This window comes from Dermacentor andersoni, chromosome 1 (genome assembly GCF_023375885.2).
Source record: "Dermacentor andersoni chromosome 1, qqDerAnde1_hic_scaffold, whole genome shotgun sequence".
Taxonomy (NCBI): Eukaryota; Metazoa; Arthropoda; class Arachnida; order Ixodida; family Ixodidae; genus Dermacentor; species Dermacentor andersoni.
The window spans coordinates 187,321,442-187,341,480 of NC_092814.1; the positions used below are offsets into that span (position 1 = coordinate 187,321,442).

Genomic DNA, 20,039 nt, shown 5'->3' on the forward strand with positions numbered 1-20,039 from the left:
AAGAAGCCAACAAACACTGACACCAAGGACAACATAGGGGAAATTACTTGTGCTTTAATAAATGAAGTAAAGAAATGGAAATGGAAATTAATGGAAATTAAAGTGGATGAAAAAACAACTTGCCGCAGGTGGGAACCGAACCCACAACCTTCGCATTTCGCGTGCGATGCTCTACCAATTGAGATACCGCGGCATCGTTTTCCCATCCACTTTCTTGGGCATTTCTGTGTGCTAGTAGAAGCCTGGGAGTGTTAGCCAGCGCCACCACTCATAGACCTTGGCGGCGGACGTGGAACGTCCTTTTTGCCACAGGCGTCACGAAAACGTGATCTTTTTGGGTGAAGGCAACTGGTCAATAAACCCACATATGCTACCTGAAGGCATCAATGTTGCCGGGTTCGAGACCCTCGTTATGTAATCAACGAGAAGAAAGGGTGTTAACCGAGGGGCCCGATTTTTATTAGTCATATCAGAAGAAGCCAACAAACACTGACACCAAGGACAACATAAGTCCTTACTTATAATACAGACATAGATGTCTGTATTATAAGTACCTATATTGCGTATTTCACATTCCTATAAAACAAAAACTTATACCCTTATACAGAGTCTGTCCTGAAAGTAAGGAGACAGCCACGCAGTTTGAGCATAGTTCTAAAGACGTGACATTGTGTGCACGTGCCTTGATCGGGAAACTGGTGTGGGCAAAGGTGGGGGAACCTTCAGCTTCACAACACGATGAGCTCAGTTGGCTTCGACAGGTGAAGCAAGTCTACATGCTTAAGAGTGTGCCCCTATTTTGTCACTGAGTTATGGAAACAATGGAGCGGACTATGGAACCGCACCATGCAGGTTCTGCACCACGACAATACTCCATCGCACATATCACTCGCTGGCAGGGAGTTTTTGACCGGACAAGGCATAATCACGCTTCTCCAGCCACCATACAGCCCTGACCTCTCTCCCTGTGACTTCTTCCTATTTCTGAGAATAAAACATGCGTTGAAAGGTCACCAAAGATGTCCAAAGGGCTGAAACAAAGGTGCTCAACAAGATTGCAGAAAAATACTTCCAAGACGCCTACAAACAGTGGGAAACTCACTGGGCTTGCTGTGTCAATGCCCCATTAAGGTTCTTATTTTGGAGAATACTAAGTATATTGAAAGATTCTGTCAAATAAAGTGTGTGCTATGCTCAGTCTTTTTATTTTCAAGACAGACCCTGTATGGTCAAAACTCACCCCATAATAGACAGGGGTTACAGCATTTTCTGCCATACAGACAGTAGTAGATGTTAACAAGCTGCAATGCCAATTTAGGCAAACAGAAGACTCCTGAAATTGCATGAAATTTTACCATGAATGAGCATGCTCAACTGGTTGCCCAGAATGAAATTTTGCATCCATAATACGGCAGCAAGCAATTTTTTTCCTATGAGGCTGGCCAAGGGAACAATAAACATACCAACCAGCAGACCATGGATTAACTGGAGGTGCAAACCTGAGATGCCCTCATGAACATTCCAGCACAGTTTCTGTGACAATCCATGGATGCTATACTTGACTGGTTGCCCAAACTTGTAGAATTTTAACATGCAAAATTCGTTTTATGAATGCTCACTAACAAATTTGTAAGTTATTGGAAAAGTTAAACAGGCAGTGACTTTCCTCACACCCTGTATACACTGAGAATCCCGCTAATTTCTTTTCCCATTCGTTAGTTTCAGCCCAGCAGAGCTACCATGCTTGTAGTTATTGTTTTGCAAAAAGCTGAAAATTAATTTTGCAATGTTAGAGTCTTGTATTAAAAACAACAGTGTACAGCCAAAGTCATGCATTTTGAGCTTGTTGGGCGTTGGTAAATGCTGCCTTTGCACCCCAGAATGCACTGTTCAAATGTTGTAGATAGTGTGATTGGGGCTATACACAATACATATATATATATATATATATATGTGTGTGTGTGTGTGTGTGTGTGTGTGTGTACTAAATTTTCCCTTGAGAGCATAGTTGTAATGGTACTTAAGTTTCTATGATGCTGTATTTAAAGACAAGCCAAATACATTCACTTGAAAGCTTTAGGAGTACCTTAAGTTCTTGTTTCTTTTTGTCCTTTAATGACTACATTTTAAACACCTTGATTTATTCAGCTCAATGAACTTCAATCTCCAGATAGCTTCATCCACATTCCATGTAAATTGAATGATACATAACTTTCATGTCTTGCAAGGTGCTCAAAAGAAAATGAAATAGAAAACATGCAAATAACCGTGTCGGTTTCTGGCTTTTGTAGACAATGTAATGAATCATACACAGTTAATCTTTTGAACACATTACTTTTGTGTGAAATATAATTTTGCGAGGTTTAGTAAAACTTTTTCCATTTAGTTTACATGCTTAAGTGAAAGCAGACACAATGGAATCAAATATATGCCTCAATAATGCTCTGGGATATGCATTTTTGCGAAACAGTGTCACACAGTCAATTATATATAAAATAGCGGGCGCTGCTTCAGTGCAATTAGACCTGAAATAAAGTGCAGTCAAGTAAGTGGCCAACTGCACAAAAATAATCTTAAACACACAAATGTATTCATACATCACAAAAGTATAACCATTTATGGAATGAAAACAAGTTAGTGATAACAGAGATATTTGCCACAATCTAATAAAGCGTTAAGATAGATTAATATCTAAAATGCGCTAAGAAACACTACAATGCAATCAAAGCAGGAGAGACAACAGAGAGAGAGAGAGAGAGAGTAAAGAGTGATGGGCAGTTTACGGCAAATTACATCAACTGAAAGAAACAACATCTGTGAAGTGACATGTGCTTCTAGTGCTAAATAGGTGCTATGATCTGACGATCATTTCCCATTAGTGCTTGCTTTTAAAAGTGACAATGCTCTTATAAAATAAACTGGACAGTAACGATAATAACTGCAGTTCATCTGAAAAGATTCAGTGATTTGCTGATGGGTATTTTCAATTTAGCATGTAACCACTGAGAAAATGACAGAAAAACTGAATGCGTGTTACACAAGGACCCTACTTAATAAAGTTGAAAGTGATTTCTTATTTCTTGGAGGCAATGGATACTTCCTTCAATGACTGCCAAAATATGGCAGTCAATGAGTAGCACAATGGTGTTTATTTTAAATTTAGTGTCTAACTATCAATGCACACTGCAATGGCAAAAAATGTTAACAGCCTTTTAAGCATATAGACAATGCACACATATCAATTAACCTGCCCTCTACAAGTAGGTTACCAAATGCTTGTTGCCCCTAGGTGCTTAAAGTGCGACATGAACAACATGAACCGTAGCTACGACTGCCGTCTTATTTCATTCACGCCACATAGCCAACCCAACTTGCACATACCTTGTGTATTAAGAATGTATCACAAGAAAATCATATCAACCAGTATGTGAAAATACATGTGCACTGGTGAGAGAAATTGTAGGTGGAGAGGTCAGCCGAGCAAAAGGCTTGGCATGCTACTGCAGGTTTAATAAATATAAAGAAATATTAAAGGACAAGAGGAAAAAAAAAAGCACTAGCATCCATGCACACAAAAACTCGAAGAGGGGCAGCATGTGCAGGAGCAGCATGAATTTCAACATTGACTCCCAAAAAAAATGACAGCAATGAATACTTTCACCTTATTAGCTCCTATAGTTTTTATAACATCATTATGAGTCCCACCAGGGTCACTGCTTCTTCCTCAACATTAATCGGCCATATACTGCGCAATTTAGACACAACAACCAGCAAGTGCAACATTTATGACACAGTAATTTCAGATCATTACTTGACTATTATTTCTTTTCCCCGTACTGATAACACTACCCAACAAACAGCAACTTATTGAAACAATTGATCTTTGCATTTTAAAACATCGCTTTTTAGCAGTTAATGATATTGTGTCAGACCATACAGAAGATGCACACTAACAATATGGCACACTATTAATTTGTAATATAACAAAAGCCATTGCGCAGTCTACAGTCACACGCAAGAAAAGGTATCATCATCATGAGCCTATTTGTCCGTGGATGACCAATGCTATTTTACAACTGATAAAGAAAAAAGGACTGTTGGTGCATCAAAGTTAAACAAAATAAAGGTAACTCGTACTATGAAATGAAATTCCGGGCAGCCCAAAACAAGGTGATGCGAATCAGCCATACTTGTAAGAAACACTACTATTCACAGCTCATTGCTAAAAATTCTAGAAACTCAAAAATAACATCGCAGATTAAACTCTGTAATAAAACCCACCCCTAACCAATACACTATGCTTGATATAAGATCGATGGGAATATCATCCGACCTAATAGTTTTGACTTTCAATCATTATTTTTGTAACACTGGTAAAGAAATTGTGAACTCCTGCCGTGATGTCCCGCTCGGTACTGTTCCAAATAGGATTGTAAATTCTTTTGAATACATCGACATAACGGCCGAGAAAATTGTCACAATCGTTAGTACCATGCCATGCAAACGTGGTGCGGGGTGTGATGAGGTATCACCATTTATATTACAAAAGTGCACAGAAATTCTTTGTGCTCCATTGGCTACAATCTTTAATCACACATTTTACACAGGTACTTACCCAGACCTCTTAAAACTAGCCGAGGCAATTCCAATACACAATAATGGAGACCATAACCTTCTAGAAAACTCCGTCCAATATCTGTACTAAGTGCCATTAACATAGTATTTGAAAAACTTATCGCAAGTGGGCACTAAATTTACTTGATTGAGAATCTGTGTAAACACCTAGCCAGCATGGTTTTCGGAGCAAGAGATCAACCTCCACTGCAGTGATATCTTTTAGATATGATAAATTCCTACCTAAACAACAATGTGATTGTAATTGGTATTTTTATTGATATTAAAGAACCTTTCAATTCTGTTCATCATGGTATACTACTTAAATAGAACGCTATGGCTTCCATGGGGGGTGTGTCTTGAATTTTTCGGACTACCTTACGAACAGACAACAAATGGCTTAGTTTTTCAATACTAATTCAGATTTTCTCCCAGTTACATAGGATGTCCCCCAAGGATCAGCGTCAGGACTCATATTATTTTCACTATATGTGAATGACCTTCCATTAATGCTACATAACTTCACTCCTGTCATGTATGCAGATGACGCTGCTCTCATTTGTGCACATGAGTCCATGGCTGAAGCTTTCCGTGCAGCTAACGAAGAAACGATGCTAATCTGTGATTGGTTTCATGCCAATAAACTGCTCCTATACATTAAGAATACAAAATATATGGGGATGCATTCTTCTCATAAAGCTACAGCAATGCACTCATGTGTGCTTCAGGCTGAAGGATAACCTATAAAAACAGTCAGTAACCTAACATACTTAGATATTGCAGTCTCATTGTTGCATACTCAGATGTTGCAAAGTTCGGCATTGTCTGCTTTACGCTTTTCAAATGCTGCCATTTCTTTGATGTAGTGACATTGAGAATGATCTATTTTGCCCTATTTCACAGTGAAATACATTATCGTATAGAATCTTGGGGTAATACATACGATTCTTAGATAAAACCATTTGTATTCCTGCAATAACAGTAATTCTACAATTATGTGACCTCTACCAAACCCCTCTTTTCTGAATACCAAATCGTGCCCCTACACCTGCTAATAAATGACAAAACTATAATGATTGTGTATAAGTCTTTAACTAGTAATGTCCCACTTCACCGTTAAGTTTTTATGCCTTCCCATTTCAAGACAAGAAGCTATGAATGTAGTAACTTCTTGAAGCTACCAGTAAAAAATGTCTATGGAAAAAGATGGCTTTCTAGTGTTGGTTGTTCTTTATGGAACAATCTTCCTGTTCAGCTAAAGAAACATAAAGCCTTTTTTGTGATGCTTAAACATTATTACAAAGAACTGCATTATTTGTTAAACTTGTGTTTCTTGTGCTAATCTTTTATGCTGCTAATCTGATGTATAAAGGTGTCTCCTGCCTATATGTTTATGCATGTATTGTTGTTACAATCTCTGCATGGATCCACATTAGCATGATACTACGGATCCAGATGCTTCTCAACATGTTTCTTGTATGACCTTATACTTTGCCTAATAAAAATTCAAATATATTAAACCTGCAGTGCCAGCCTTTTGCTTGGCTAACCTATTCACATATCATTAAAATTTCTCTCACCAGCATGCACATATTTTCACATACTGAGTGGTATATATGGTTTTCTTCCTATGCAGTCTCGGATTACACAAATTATGTGCACGGTTGGTGGACTATGCGGCGAGAATAAAGTAAGGTGGCAGTGCGTGTTCAAGAGACTATTGCCTTACACTAGCAGTCAGGCATAAGGCAGCACCAACATTCTGATCAGTTTAACTCACAGGATACAAATGCAAAATATCATATCTTTTCCTTCACTACTGTAATTTGAACTTGACTTGTTGGCATAAATGCACCTGACCCAAATGGTGACCTGGTTGTGACCCCAATGGCGGCAGCATCTGTGTTGGCGGCACCAGAGAACAGTGAATGCATCAAAGACATGTTATCTCCTGATCACAATACCTATTTTCAATCTACCCTAGGAAGATCTTAAGTTGAAAATGGCAGCTTACAATGAATGACTATCGTATTTACCAGTTTATACCGTGCACATTGTTTTTTTCCCAAAAAAAAGCTGTTTCGAAATGTGCCTGTGAGGTGCAATTCGATACAAAACCATGTTTGTAATGGCCTATCATCAATATTTCAATACCGTGAAAGGGAAATGTTGTTAAATGTTAAACATGTGGTAACATAACTTAAACCTGCAAAAAGCAGGCAACATGCGGCACGAGTGCAATGCCACAAGCAGCTACAATGCCCTGTGCCACTGATGACAGCGCCACTGCAGCAGGATCAGCCACCCGGCAAGCTTGGAGAGGCCAGTTTTCACACCTTCCAGTTCTAGCCACCCTAATGCATAATGCAAGCATGCATGCATGGCTTTCTACAACCATATGCTAACAAGAGGCCCTCATCCAGTTTTAGCAGGCCTAATTTGTATCCTGAATCCCAAACGATGGCTATTTATAACCACTATTTTAGTAGGACTTGTAATTATTACAAGGCAAATTTCATGCTCACTTACATAATGCAGCTTTGGTAGTTTTTTACAATGTCAATGTTGATTGTGCACTCTCCAATGCTTCTTGAACAAATAATGTATTTATATAAAACAATATTTATGTGTATAACCAAAGTACCAGCACGGTTAGAGTATACAATTTCTTTTCTATTTCCAAGTCTCATCATGGCCTTGAGTAAGCTAGTACACATGTCAACTGTACATTAGCCAGACACTAGCTACTCAGAACAAAGGCCAATCAAGCATGTTTGTTGAAGTATAACTACACTCTAGACATGACTTATTTGACCAGAAAAATATAATTCCCAGATCAGTACCTCACAAAGCCGTCAGTGCCCATCACTGGCTATAGAAAAAGCAGATAGGAAGGAAAGGGGAAGGAAGATGGCACACACACCATGTCAGCAGACACCTTGTAACTGTTTCCAGAAGCATTATCAGTCTAAGCAGCAAGCAAAGAGAAAAGAACAAGAATGGTTAATGGAAGCGCCACCCATCCAGTCATTCGGCTTAATCAAACACAGAAAGAGCTGTCAGCAGAAAGGTTACAAGCAAGGGTATGAACTGTCATCTAAGCTGCGACCCTCTAGGAAGTTACTTACACGTATGTCGATTCTCTTGTACTGGTCAAGTCCATAGCCTATGAGGTGACAAAAAGCAAGGGATGACAAAGCGAACAAGCAAGCAAACAAACAAATGAAAAAACAAGAACAGTGCTGTTTATTGTCACAAGGCCGGGCTGTTTCTTGCACCCTAAAAAAATTTGATGTCTAAAAGCTGTGATGCATGCAACAAATGTAACATTACAATGGTAGTCATAACAGCTGCAGAGATGTACATGACTTCACTTGCAGCACTTGAGCATAAACAGCAGTGCTCAATGATCAGTACAGTTGAACCCTGATTTTAGAAACTCGATGGGGAATTCCAGACCTTCATAAAATCAGGAATTTTTTTAAATAAGAAAATATAAAAACAGTACGCAACAGTAAATTCAAAAGATAGTAAGGGCATCATGCAGCTCTCATAGCTCGCAAAAGCGATGAGAGACTCTTCCCCTCCTTCTCGAGACCCAGCAAATCACCTGGGGAGGTCGATGATGTCCATGACCTCGCCAACTGTCAGCATACAATCTATGTTTGCGTCCATGTCGCCACCTTCTGACACTTGTTCTGCGTCGGCAACAAGCTCCACAATGTCCTTGTCATACAAATTTTCTGTTGCGACCATGTCTGCTGGCATCAAGGCTTACATAGTCTGCAAAGTCGATGCCTCGCAGCATTTTTGTTGTTTCTATGCCTCTGTTCTTCAGGGCGGCTTCGTAATATCAGAAGCGACGAACGTGATTTCTTTCGGAAGATCGAATTGGTAAATACATTATACATAATGGAAAGCATTTGGGGAACTTGAATTTCTTGGTAAAATAGAGAAATTCGTAAATTTGGTTTTCGTAGAACTGGGATTCAACTGTATAACCAAAACAATATTATACTCAAACTTAAGGAAGCCGGGAATTTTCTAGGTAGTGAAGATTAAAGACAACAGGTTAGAGGCATAACAATTAAATTACCCATAGCATGAGACAATGTAATTGACATATCTTCGCATACTACAGCATTATGAAATATGGGATCTAGCATAATGCCAAACAAATAAGGTTAGAGTGTAAAAGAATATCCTCCAACAAGCAATAAGAAAAGATACAACAAAAACAACAGGTGCCATCAAATGCTAATTAGAGGGCACACGTGCACCAAATCAATTAAGTATTAGCTTACACACTTTCATGAAAGTTATCCTTATGGACAGCATATGCAGAGAAAAAAATGGCAGTGCCTTCACCAGACACAAAGCCAGAAAATTATTTGCCTTACAGCAGCAACACAAATCTATCACCACACGAGCATGCGTGGCCGACATATCTACAAGTCCTGCTCCACACTGGTGCATTCAAGACTGGTCAGAGTTGGCTGTGACAACAGGTCAAACTTTCTCACCTTCAGGCTGCTTGGTACCAGGTGTTATAGAACGAAGGAAGTCTTGGGGTGACATGAAAATTTCAGAATCACCAGCCTCATTGTAGACTCTCATGGTGGCAAAGTAACGAAATATTTTGTCTGGAGTAGAGTAAGCTCGAATACGGTTCTCATACTCAATAATCTGCAGTTAGGAAAATATTAAACACAAGTTAAAAAACAAGAACTCACCCTTGCAGAAAGCTTCAATTTTCAATGTAATGCTCCTACATACAAGTTTGCCTTAAGACACTGAGGATATGGGTCAACTCTAGCAGGTAAAGAGCAGGACTCCTTACATCTAGGCCAGCACCAGGCAACATACAGGTTAAGAAGTAGTCTTAGGTCCCCAGTACAAACACAGCAGAAAAAAAAAATTTTAACTCCTTGCTGTGTAGTTGGTTCACATGTATGAAGACATTGTAGTGCAAACTAACACATTCACATAGAAAGAAAACACACGAAGTGTGAATGCTTTAATTTGCATTACAATGTCATCCTTGCACAGTAGCTAAGCATTTGTAAAGCATCTGCACTTGCTCAGCAGGCAGTCTTATTAATTTACTTCCATCTTTTACAATGTTTAATTGTGCTCCCCCAACAGAAGCTGCTTACCACACAACTTAATCAAGAGCAAATTATACTTTGCATTCCAGACAGTAAAGCCAAGGACTTTCCTTGTAACATGTTTGTAACAAAATATGTGAGTTGTTAATCACCACAGGCAACGTGCTTTATCCAACAAAGCTTTGAAGAGAGAAATACAGTAGCCTCTTGGACAAGAAGTGTTTCAATAAGTGTACATATATTTAAAAAGTTATCAACCTTGAAATTCTTTAATTACAGATGCACAATCACGGAAGTAATGGCAACTATAAAAACATATGCCACACTTATAAACATCATTGTCTTTTTTAAGCATAATAGTAACTACCAAAAATACAAAGCAATATGAACCAAATAAGGCCTTATTACAATAAAAAAAAAAGAATATGTGAAAATATTGTATTAACATGCAATATTTTCATACTACATAATACTGTCATGAATGGAGACATAAAGCACATATTTCATGCATCTTTGCCCCCTTAACATTTTTTTACTGATAAGCCAATGGCTTAATGTCATTTACTGGCTCACTCGCAAGTGGAAGGCAACGCACTCGCCGACCACTATGCCCGAGAACTGTCAATCCGGGCCGAGGACGAGCCAGAGCTACCGCACCCCGTGACAAGTTACAAAGAAATCACGCAAATGTACAGAAGCGGCAGATGTAGGCTTCCCCGTCCGCATCCGCAGCTCAGCCGAATGTAGCAAACGATCGTGCGACGCATGCAAGCGGGGTCGCTAGCGCATCCGGTGCTCTTGCACAAGATGTTCCCAACAGAGCATGACACTTCATGCCCTTTTTGCTGACGGTCAAAAGGCACTTTAGCACACATCCTTGCAGAGTGCACTAAGCTCAAGAAACCCCCACCATCCCTACCCCCCCCCCCCGAGCGATGGGAGACCTTGTTGTCCAGCCCCGACCTACCGACCCAGCTCGCGCTGGTGGCTAGGGGCCAGGAACTGCTGGACGCATATGGGACCTGAGAAGAAGGTTCCACCCCATCTGGTGCCAGCGCGCACCAGCCGTCACTAAGGGCTCAGTACAAAATTTGATTGTCTCTCTCTCTCTACTAGTTGGAATATGCCTAAAAGACCCATTTCTTTTTATTTATTTTTTAACAAAACAATTTTGTTCAAAAATAGTTTATAGAAGCTGGATAATGTATTTTTTACCCAATTCTACACTGACAAGGGCATGCTTTTTAGGAAATACTGCAAAAGCAGATCTTGAAGCAACATGAATAAGTTTAATATGCTTTTGAAACATTGAATTCAAGAGTATTAATTGAGAAGACTTGTCAGATAATCATGCATAGAATCCAAAACACAATCTTAACACTATTCGTGCTCACCAAGTATTCTAGTGAAACACAAAAAGGCACAGTTGAAATGTCATCCATTCTGAGATATGCACTGTCATGCAATGGGAACTCAATACAGAATATATGTAAAGTGCCTTGTCAAATAGCTGTTAATATCTTAAACTGATGCATGAAACACTATCCCACAATGCATCAAACTTTTATGGCATTATTATTTATTATTTTAGGCCATTACTATGAAATATTCATCTAAGTACATGAACACATTCCCTTAATGAGTTATCAATATTCACAAGGATGACAGAAAAAAAAATAGTAATAAATAAAAAGAAAGGAGAGAGGGGGGGGGGGCAAACAACACCTACAATATAGCAAACAAATCACCTTTACTAGTAGCAGAAGCTCAGTACGCCAGAAAAGTGACAGACGGTGAATAACGACTGTAATGGCACTTTAAGAGCAGTTTATCACAAAGTCACATGCTGTGACAAGTGGATGACACTAGTTAGGTGATGCTTATAAAAAAAATTGCCACACTGTGCTCAAAGGTAAAAGTTAACTTCACAACTCCTGTACATTTCCTGTGTGACTACGTGAGTACCTTCATAGCACTCTGCAAAAGAGCCATTAAATGAGCAACACTGCTACATAACCAGTAGCCCAGTTAGTGTGAAAAGAATTTGAGAAAGTGAAATTTGTGTTTTATGTGAAATGTTTCCATTGAAAAGCTGCTGCCTCTATCAAGAAAGTGCTAATACAATTCTGAAAAAGGTGTTTCTTCAAAACTGCACATAAAAGGCATACAGGAACCTCAAAATGTCCAAACAACTATTCAGTGATAGCAAGATAGTGGCCAATATCAAAGATGCAATGAGCAAAAAGTTGGCTCAAGCACACGGTTAAAAATTCGCCGTGATCCTTGCCACACACAGCGCATTTGTACACATCTTAATAACTATGCATGAGGGAAAACTAGAAGCAGTGCTGCTTTATGCAGTGTGTGGCAAAAATTTTAAAATTTTTCAGCTGAACAAGGCTAGTTTTCTTGCTAAAAACTCTAGTGCCTTAAGTTTACTGTCATTCATGGTATGAGCAATAAAGCAAATAAGTTTGGCGGAATGGATCACATCATTCTCAAAGACGAGCCACACCTCACCCGATGGAAACCACAAAGGAGCTAAAATATGGCAGGTGCTGTTTTGTCAATTCAGTGAAGACAATATTTTTACTAGCATTGGAAAGCATAGCTCACACCTACGTTATACTTTGCATACTCAAGTTATGCAGAAACAGAATTTTGGAGACCCGAAACCAAAAATATGTATTACTCAGCCAATGTAAGTTGAACGCCACCACAAATAATTAAACAAAACAATCACAAAACTTGTATGTATTTATATCTAAATATATGCTATTAAAATTCATCATAAGGAAAAAAAAAGATTTGAAACTACGAAAACATAATTGTGCTTAAACCACCACACATCCTCTACAATTTTTTTCTATTATTATTTTTTTAGTACGAACAGTTTAATAAAATATTGCATCAAGAATACAGTGCAATTTGATCTGTTTCATGATGCAGGTAATGACTGCCTAAAGAGGCAGTCATTACTTGCATCACAAACTTTAATATCCAGAAGGCTAATTAAGATGACTTACTAATAATCCCTTTTTCAACTGTTCCCTTTAGGAAACATGATGAAATTGCCAAATTACGGTTTCACTGCAGCTTTTGCATGACTGGTGATCACACATGGCCTTGCTGCCAACTGTCGCCATAACTTGCACGGCAACAAGGAATGTACTGGGATACGAGCTTGCGCTTCAGAGAGTGTGAATGCTGTGTGGACGCAGGGCACAGCTACATTGCTTAAGCCATTGTAGTTTATGGGTCCTCAATGCAGTAATCTTGATGCTGAAGCGCTTCACAATCGCTTAAATTTGTCCGAGAATGGCGCAGGTTTCAATTGTGTGCTACATGCACAAATATTTTACGTATAAACTTATTCATACATCTAGCTGCTTTGCAATTCCATCAAATTCTGTATATTCTTGCCCCACTGTTTATTGCTACGGTGAGTGAACACAAATCACAATTCTCAACTTGGCAAACTTAATCTGCTTAATGGCCTTAGGAATATGTTCGTACTGATGCCTTGAAGTCTGTGACTCTCCAAAGTTGTTCCATTTAACAGAGCTCCTCCTCACGGACACAAGTCAAGATGTTTCTTCACTAAAGTTGCAGTCTGTCCACTTCAACTCGGAGTGGTGTCGCATATTTTAAAGGGACACTAAAGAGAAAAATGATTTCTTCTGCATCAGTAAATTACCTTTCTACGACAATAAAAACACCACCCTTACCACAATAAGATGCTTGGTAAGCCAAAAAAAGCAATAGAACAAAAGATGGGTGGCAACGCCTCCTTGAAGTTCCTGCACCTGGTCGCTGTGACGTCATGGATTTTAATGGCATCTTCTAGGGCCTACTTACTTATATAGCGAGACAGATTGACTACATTGTGTTCTAAAGGAACCAGATATTAAACATAGCAAGTTTCAGCAACCTTTACTCAGCCAACGTGGCCCGAATGTGACAACATACTTTGGAATCCCCCGACGTCATAACCGGTGTCAGGATTTCGGTGCAAAATTCAAATGCCGATACTTCGATCTTCATTTTCTCATCTAATTATCAAACTATTATTTTGAAATAACTGTCTATAGGGTTCTAAAACAATGGTTAATTAGTCTAAACTAACTTATTGTTTTGCATTAGTGTCCCTTTACGGAGACACGATACAAGCAGGTTATGGTAATATTGGCACTACGCATAATTTTGTTCAGCCTTTGCCTTTCTCATGGCTGTAGATCAGGTCAGATGTCCACCGAGAAGTCTGACAGTTACAATGCCCACGGACCTTCATTTCCTGCCTCCTTTTGTCCTTATTACAACAAACTACTACTGCAGCACAAATTATGCTTGATGACGCAGGTAATGGCTATGAAAGGAGAAAACAATTACTGTTTCAAATAATGTAAACTATCATGTGCGTCAGAAAAAGGAGTTTTGTTCTTTGCAAATTACAGTACACGTTCCAGACCAGACACAATGATCCACGGTAGGCTCTTAAATACTGTCAGAAATTGACACACTTGTAGCTTTTTCACTCTCCATCACCGTGATCCATCATGCTGCTTTTTCCATTGTCCCATGCAAAGTAGCTGGCTTAAGCACTGCACCTCATGCTGACCTCTCTGCTCATCTTCTCAATAAACCTTCTTCCTCACATGCATGGCTTTATTTTGTTATGCCAGCTGGTTACACATGATCATTGTACATGAAGGATTTTTTTCTAGCAAACCAAAACTAAATGCCAAGAGTTGTTGGTGATAATATTAATGCCACACAAGCCAATTTTGTAGCCTTTAATTTGCTCTACTAGGCTGGCTGTTTTTGGAAGCATGTTAACCAGCTGAACAAAAGCATTAGAAAAGTTGACGCACCACAAAGCTTTTATTTTCTTCCTTAAAACATTGTATGCTATTTGCAATAACACCAAATTCGTCAAAGTGTAGCCTCATTTGATAATATAATTGTCATGAAAATACTGCTTTTGGTTTTTCAGATATAATACTGGGTGCAATTGGGAGCAGTGAAATGCTGCAACAAGGACACATGCATTTTACAAAACAAAAGTGGCTGCTGTCGTGCACATGGTGGGAAGAAAAGCGTGCATAGCGACTGTGCTGCCAGAGGGAAATACGAGCTGGAAGGTCTTCATTTTCTAGGACCACTTTATTTGCATTAACAGCTGCCAAAGATGGCATTTGACCTACAGCAACATCGCGCTGAGTGGTTGTTAGGCACTCAAATCAAGACTACTCAATAAAACCCACCTTGTGAATTTTTGGAGAATCTGGTGCTTATTTGGAAAGTCTGTGCAAAGCTCCATAAAGGCTGATGTGCAAAAACTCTGCAAGCAGGCTATTCTACAATACTTGGGCACCACCACTGACAGTAGATGCCACACATTCAAATATGGGAGCAAGTTGGGGTTCGCTCACTAAGGAACAGGAAGGCAGCATGTTCAAATGTGTTCAATTTTTACCCGCATTAAAATGTGCACTGTCACCTCAATGGTGACATTCAGGTTATGTAAAATAAGCATGCTTGTGGAGTTTTGCATATAACTTAAGCAACAAATTTTTTAGCATTCTAAAGAAAAATGAAAGCTATAAATTTTGCTCTCCACAATTATTAAGGTTTGGACTTCTGGTTAAGCAGTACTTGTCAAAAAAGGCTGCATTGTGAAGCGACATGAATTCATGCTTTTATACCATTTACATGAAAACCGCTTCGGGCACTGTAGTTTGACACGTTTTTCCTCCACATCAAATTAGTAAAGCCTTCCAACAAGAATGTGGGGAAAAACGATTTCACATTTTTAAAATTTTCTTTAAGTACTGACAAAAACATGTCGTTTCTTTTATTCTTTTCTTTCCTTCTTTGGGTAGATGTTGACTCCTTACTGATGGCATAAAACATGAATTTCTTAAAAGCACAACAAATAATTACATAACGCCAAGTGCGGCAAGACTTCACACATAAATCAGGAAAGTGGTTGTATAACAACCTGAAGGTAGTGGTCACATGGTACCACAAACCACTTATGTGCACACTAGTCAGCCCAGTGGAATGCTTCGAGGCCATACAATGACTATGTCGCCGAAAGCTGGCTGCATGCTGAAAAATCAGCCCTTCCATCCCTCATTCTGCATTTCTATGTATTTGTCCTGGTCTTCTGCTGCTGCTGCTTTTCTGATAATCTAAAGGGTGCTTGGAACCTTCCGTCCCCTTATCCTATTGAGTGCTCAATGGACTTGGCTTCTGAAGGAACATTCAAAGTGTTGACATGCGCATCAGTGGTATGCAGTACAATGTGACAAACACTAGTTTCCATGATATAAGCAGCCTTCTGCTTCACATCTAAAGCCATGCTGAACTTGGTGCGTGTTTTGAACCAGCCACAGCAAAAGCTAATGTAATTAGGAATGGTAAAGCAGCACAAAAGGCATGGACAAAAGGAAGACGCAAGACACACACACACAGGCACTAACAGCTTCATTTTATTTGCTTGCATGCGTGTATACACCATATGTCCCATGTAACTTGTACCAAAATTTAAAAAATGTGCAAGTGCCACATAGCTGGCAAGGTAATGTTGTTTGCCGTTGCTTGGAGCAAGTCAGACTATTTTTTTGTATTTCGCCTAACATCATAATTTGTTATTATTATTAATGAACTTCTCAAATATTATACTCAGAGCAAAAGTATACATGAGAGAATTGCAGACCATCCTGAAAAATTCACGATCCAGCTTTCTGTTGCTCAAATATGTTCTACATAAAAGCTTTTTCCAAGCTTCAAAGAAAGCTCGCAAAACAAAAACAAAAGTGCTACGTGACATGTCATGCGGCACGCAAACACACGGGCCTGTGTTTATTTTGTATTCTTTTTGCATTTTGAACTTTGAAATGCAGAAAAGACAATGGGAGAAAATTTAGCAAGTTAGAAACTCTTGGAATATGATGCTTTTGAATGTGATGCACAATTTTACGTTTAAGCTTATGCAATTATGCCAGTAATTATTAATTTAGGCAATTAGTTTTGGCTAATTAGGCAATCAATGATAAAAAATTCACCACCATGCACAATGCGAGCGGAAACAAGACACCGTTGGTCCTATCGTCCTATCTCGTAGCTATTTTTTTCCTAACCACTTGGCCCATGTTAGCTGGGACACACGATACGTATGCACAAGAAAGCAAATGAAGTTATTCAGCACACGTGTGTGGTCTTGCACCTTCCATTCACTCACGTGCTTAGCATTGATTTATCTTTCCTAATGTTGAACCTACTAACCCAAGATTCAAACCTGATGTAATTATTCCTTTGTTGTGCTCTTGATGAATTGGGGCTTTATGCCGTAATTACATGGTCAACATCTATAACGAAAAATTTGTGCTGGTGCTTTTTTCACAAAAATTATCTCCCTAAACTTGACAATAGCTTGATTACTGTATTAGCCCTCAGATGGTAGATCATAAAATATTCTCAGAACAGAAAATAAAAATTACACATGCTGATCATCCACATCATTAAGAATGGTACAATGTTACATATCAGATGTGAACGCAGGCATATCTATTTAGTCCTGCTTTTATCATTGAGTTCTTTTATATGGTTAGCAATCAACTTGCTTTTCTGTCGCGAAACCCAGGCTTGTCTTTCTTTTTCTTTCCTTTGCTTTTTCCTTTTGTTTCTTCAACATCAGAGTCCTCTTCACCCTCACTACCACCAGGATGTGACACACTACTCTCTGAGGATACACGAAAGTACTTGCGAACTGCCTCAATCCCATCCTCCATCTTCTCACCAAGCCTGAAAGCATAGAATTTTAAACAGAACTGAATTAGGAACTTCAGCACAAAACTAGAAGCATTGTGCCAGTAGTGAATACTAAAGTTGCAATCAAACTGTCTTATCTGACTTCGATTTGCACAAACATAACACTTATTAGTATATAGATTACCTAACTATGATAACTTTGTGACCCACATTTTGTTTTTTTGTTTTTTTAGGCAACTGTTCACTTTACTGTTCACTTTGCAATTATGGTACAAAGGCTCAATTCCTTGAGAGCTCTACCAATAATTAATTACAGTGCATTTTATACAACCTGTTCAAAATCTGCATCAAGTGCAGAGGGGTTGGACCTTTTCACGTGCCGTGCAGCAGTGGGCGTGCATGAGCAGCATGGCACGTCAGAAAGGACTCATTGTGTCACTGAAAGGGAAGGTAGTGGTCACATGGTATCACAAATTAAAGGAGCCCACTAGTCAGCCCGTTGTGGTGGTAGAAGGCCATACAATCACCATGTGGCCGAAAGCTGCCAAATCAGTCCCTCAAATATTTGTTTGCTTAATTTTCTTGGAAATGTAGGGGAACTTGCTCTCCCTTCTTGTGGCGTGGAGTGCTGAATGGACTCAGCTTTTGGCAGGACAATCCTATTGTATGTGCATGTCGGTAGTGTCTGGAATCACAAGACCGCTGCATCAGGTTTCTATGACGTAAATAGTCTCCTTCTTCACTGCCCAAAGCCATGCTGCACTTGGCGCACATTTTGAACTGGTCGCATTAAAAGGCAAAGTAATAAATTATTAAATGTTCCACTATCGAGATACTGAGGCTCCATAGTGCGATTGCTGGGCCGACAGCTATTCAATTAAGAAATAAAACCAAGACTATTTTTCTCAGTATACTCCTTTAACCCCACAGTGACCAGCATTATATTTGATACACCAAGTTTGATATATCAACACGCTAATTGAAGCGCGGGAAGCATAACACAAATTGTATTATAGCAGCATATTTTATATGCAGTAGCGAAGCTTCAGTTGTGGATAGCTAGCAAACCAATTACCAATTAATTATTACCATAACTAATTTACAACTCAATAACATTTACCTTACTTTTTGTGCATGGTACATGGTAAGAAGTTAAGATGATCCAAGTTCTATTTCCCTTGATGCGGAATTATGAATGGGCTTTCCGGGGTCAAAAACCTAAGCACTTCAGTCTTGTTAACGCTGGTTCTTCAGAACACTTGAAAAGTTGTGCATGAAGCAGCAGTCATGGCAAATCGCGTGCCTGTGGGGATGCTTCAAGGTTCAAACTTGATTACGACTTTGTTTTAATTATGCCAATTGTTTATTAGGAAAAAAATAGAGCATCATATAAAAGAGGTTTTTCTTGCGCAGTTGCTAAGTTATGTCCACTGAGTAGCGGATAGCTGCAAGTGTATATGAATAATGTGAATATCGCATATTAGTGGCGGATACATGTAAGAAAAAGCACGACTAGATTAAGAACGATAACTGCTAAAACAACGAAGCTGCAGCGCACTTACGTCTCGTAGTCGATGAAGACACAGACGGTGCCCAAGAAGACGCCGAAACAACAGACGTATTCATACATCGGTGTTTTCCTCTTTTTATGGCCAAAATCATAGTGAGTTCTTATATTATTTCGGTCGAATGACGAGCCCACAATAAGTATTCGATGAGCGTCAACAACATAACGGGGCGAGCAGCTATACCGCAGCCTTCCAGCTATGGGAAGACTTCTGCGCAATAAAGGCAACATCTCTGGCTCTCAAGGCAACGTCGCTTAAGAATCGTCGATGTGCCAAGGTCGCATAATATGGAACCGAAAGTTGCAATCTCTAGCACAGCTGCTGTGGCAGTCGGGAATGGCGTTATCGCAACAACGAGCTTAAAGTAAAGCCGAGGAACGCGAGAAAACTACAGCTACCAGTGATGCCAACTCAGGTCAACATTTTATCCCTAAAATGAACCCCCAGAAATCCCTAGATTAAAGAAAAATCTCTAGAACTCCAGACCTGCACAGATCTCCCTCCTCCAGCACGCCTGGTCTAGTTCGCCCCTTTTGCCGCTAGGGAAAGACGTACGAGCTGAGTGGCGCTAGTTATAACCTGTTCGCTGTCGTCTGCTTCAGCGATCTGTTCAGCGCTTGTCTTGCCATTTCGGCAGGCACAAAGCGTTTGTATTGGCGATAAATGAATAAATTCACAAATATACAAAAGAAGACATATTTGCGAAAGCTTTGCGTTTGAATAGTGAAACTAGAAGAGGAGGAGCGGTGCAAGAAATGTAAACAACGAGCATAGGTAGCCACTGCAATGCTAGATTGATGGCATAAATTTCCCTTTTCTAGCGTCCTTAAGAGACTGGAAAAATTGTTTTAAGAGATTCATAGGATAATCTAGCTTTTTTTAGTTGATTACAGACCATAGAGTTTCTCGCTATAACACCTAGAGGGTAATCTGGCGCCACCGTCTATGGGAGTTTCTTAAGTGGGCACCGTGC

The 20,039-nt window shown here is 39.4% G+C and overlaps 1 protein-coding gene across 4 annotated transcripts in view; it reads right to left on the minus strand.

Moving 5' to 3' along the window:
• MICU1 (Mitochondrial calcium uptake 1) overlaps positions 1–19,510 on the minus strand; it is a 56,622-nt gene extending 37,112 nt beyond the window's left edge. The window contains exons 1-5 of one of the 4 annotated variants that reach the window (XM_050194952.3): positions 19,061–19,500; positions 17,351–17,531; positions 9,138–9,300; positions 7,743–7,780; positions 7,538–7,582 (exon numbers count right to left, since the gene is read on the minus strand). In XM_050194952.3, coding sequence (XP_050050909.1) covers positions 7,538–7,582; positions 7,743–7,780; positions 9,138–9,300; positions 17,351–17,531; positions 19,061–19,296 — 663 coding nt within the window. In that variant the 5' untranslated portion in view covers positions 19,297–19,500. Of the gene's footprint in view, positions 1–7,537; positions 7,583–7,742; positions 7,781–9,137; positions 9,301–13,238; positions 13,671–17,350; positions 17,532–19,060 lie in introns of those variants that run through there. The other 3 variants (XM_055062884.2, XM_050194953.3, XM_055062885.2) reach the window with 3 other exon arrangements.
• Between the last annotated feature and the right edge of the window lie 529 nt (positions 19,511–20,039).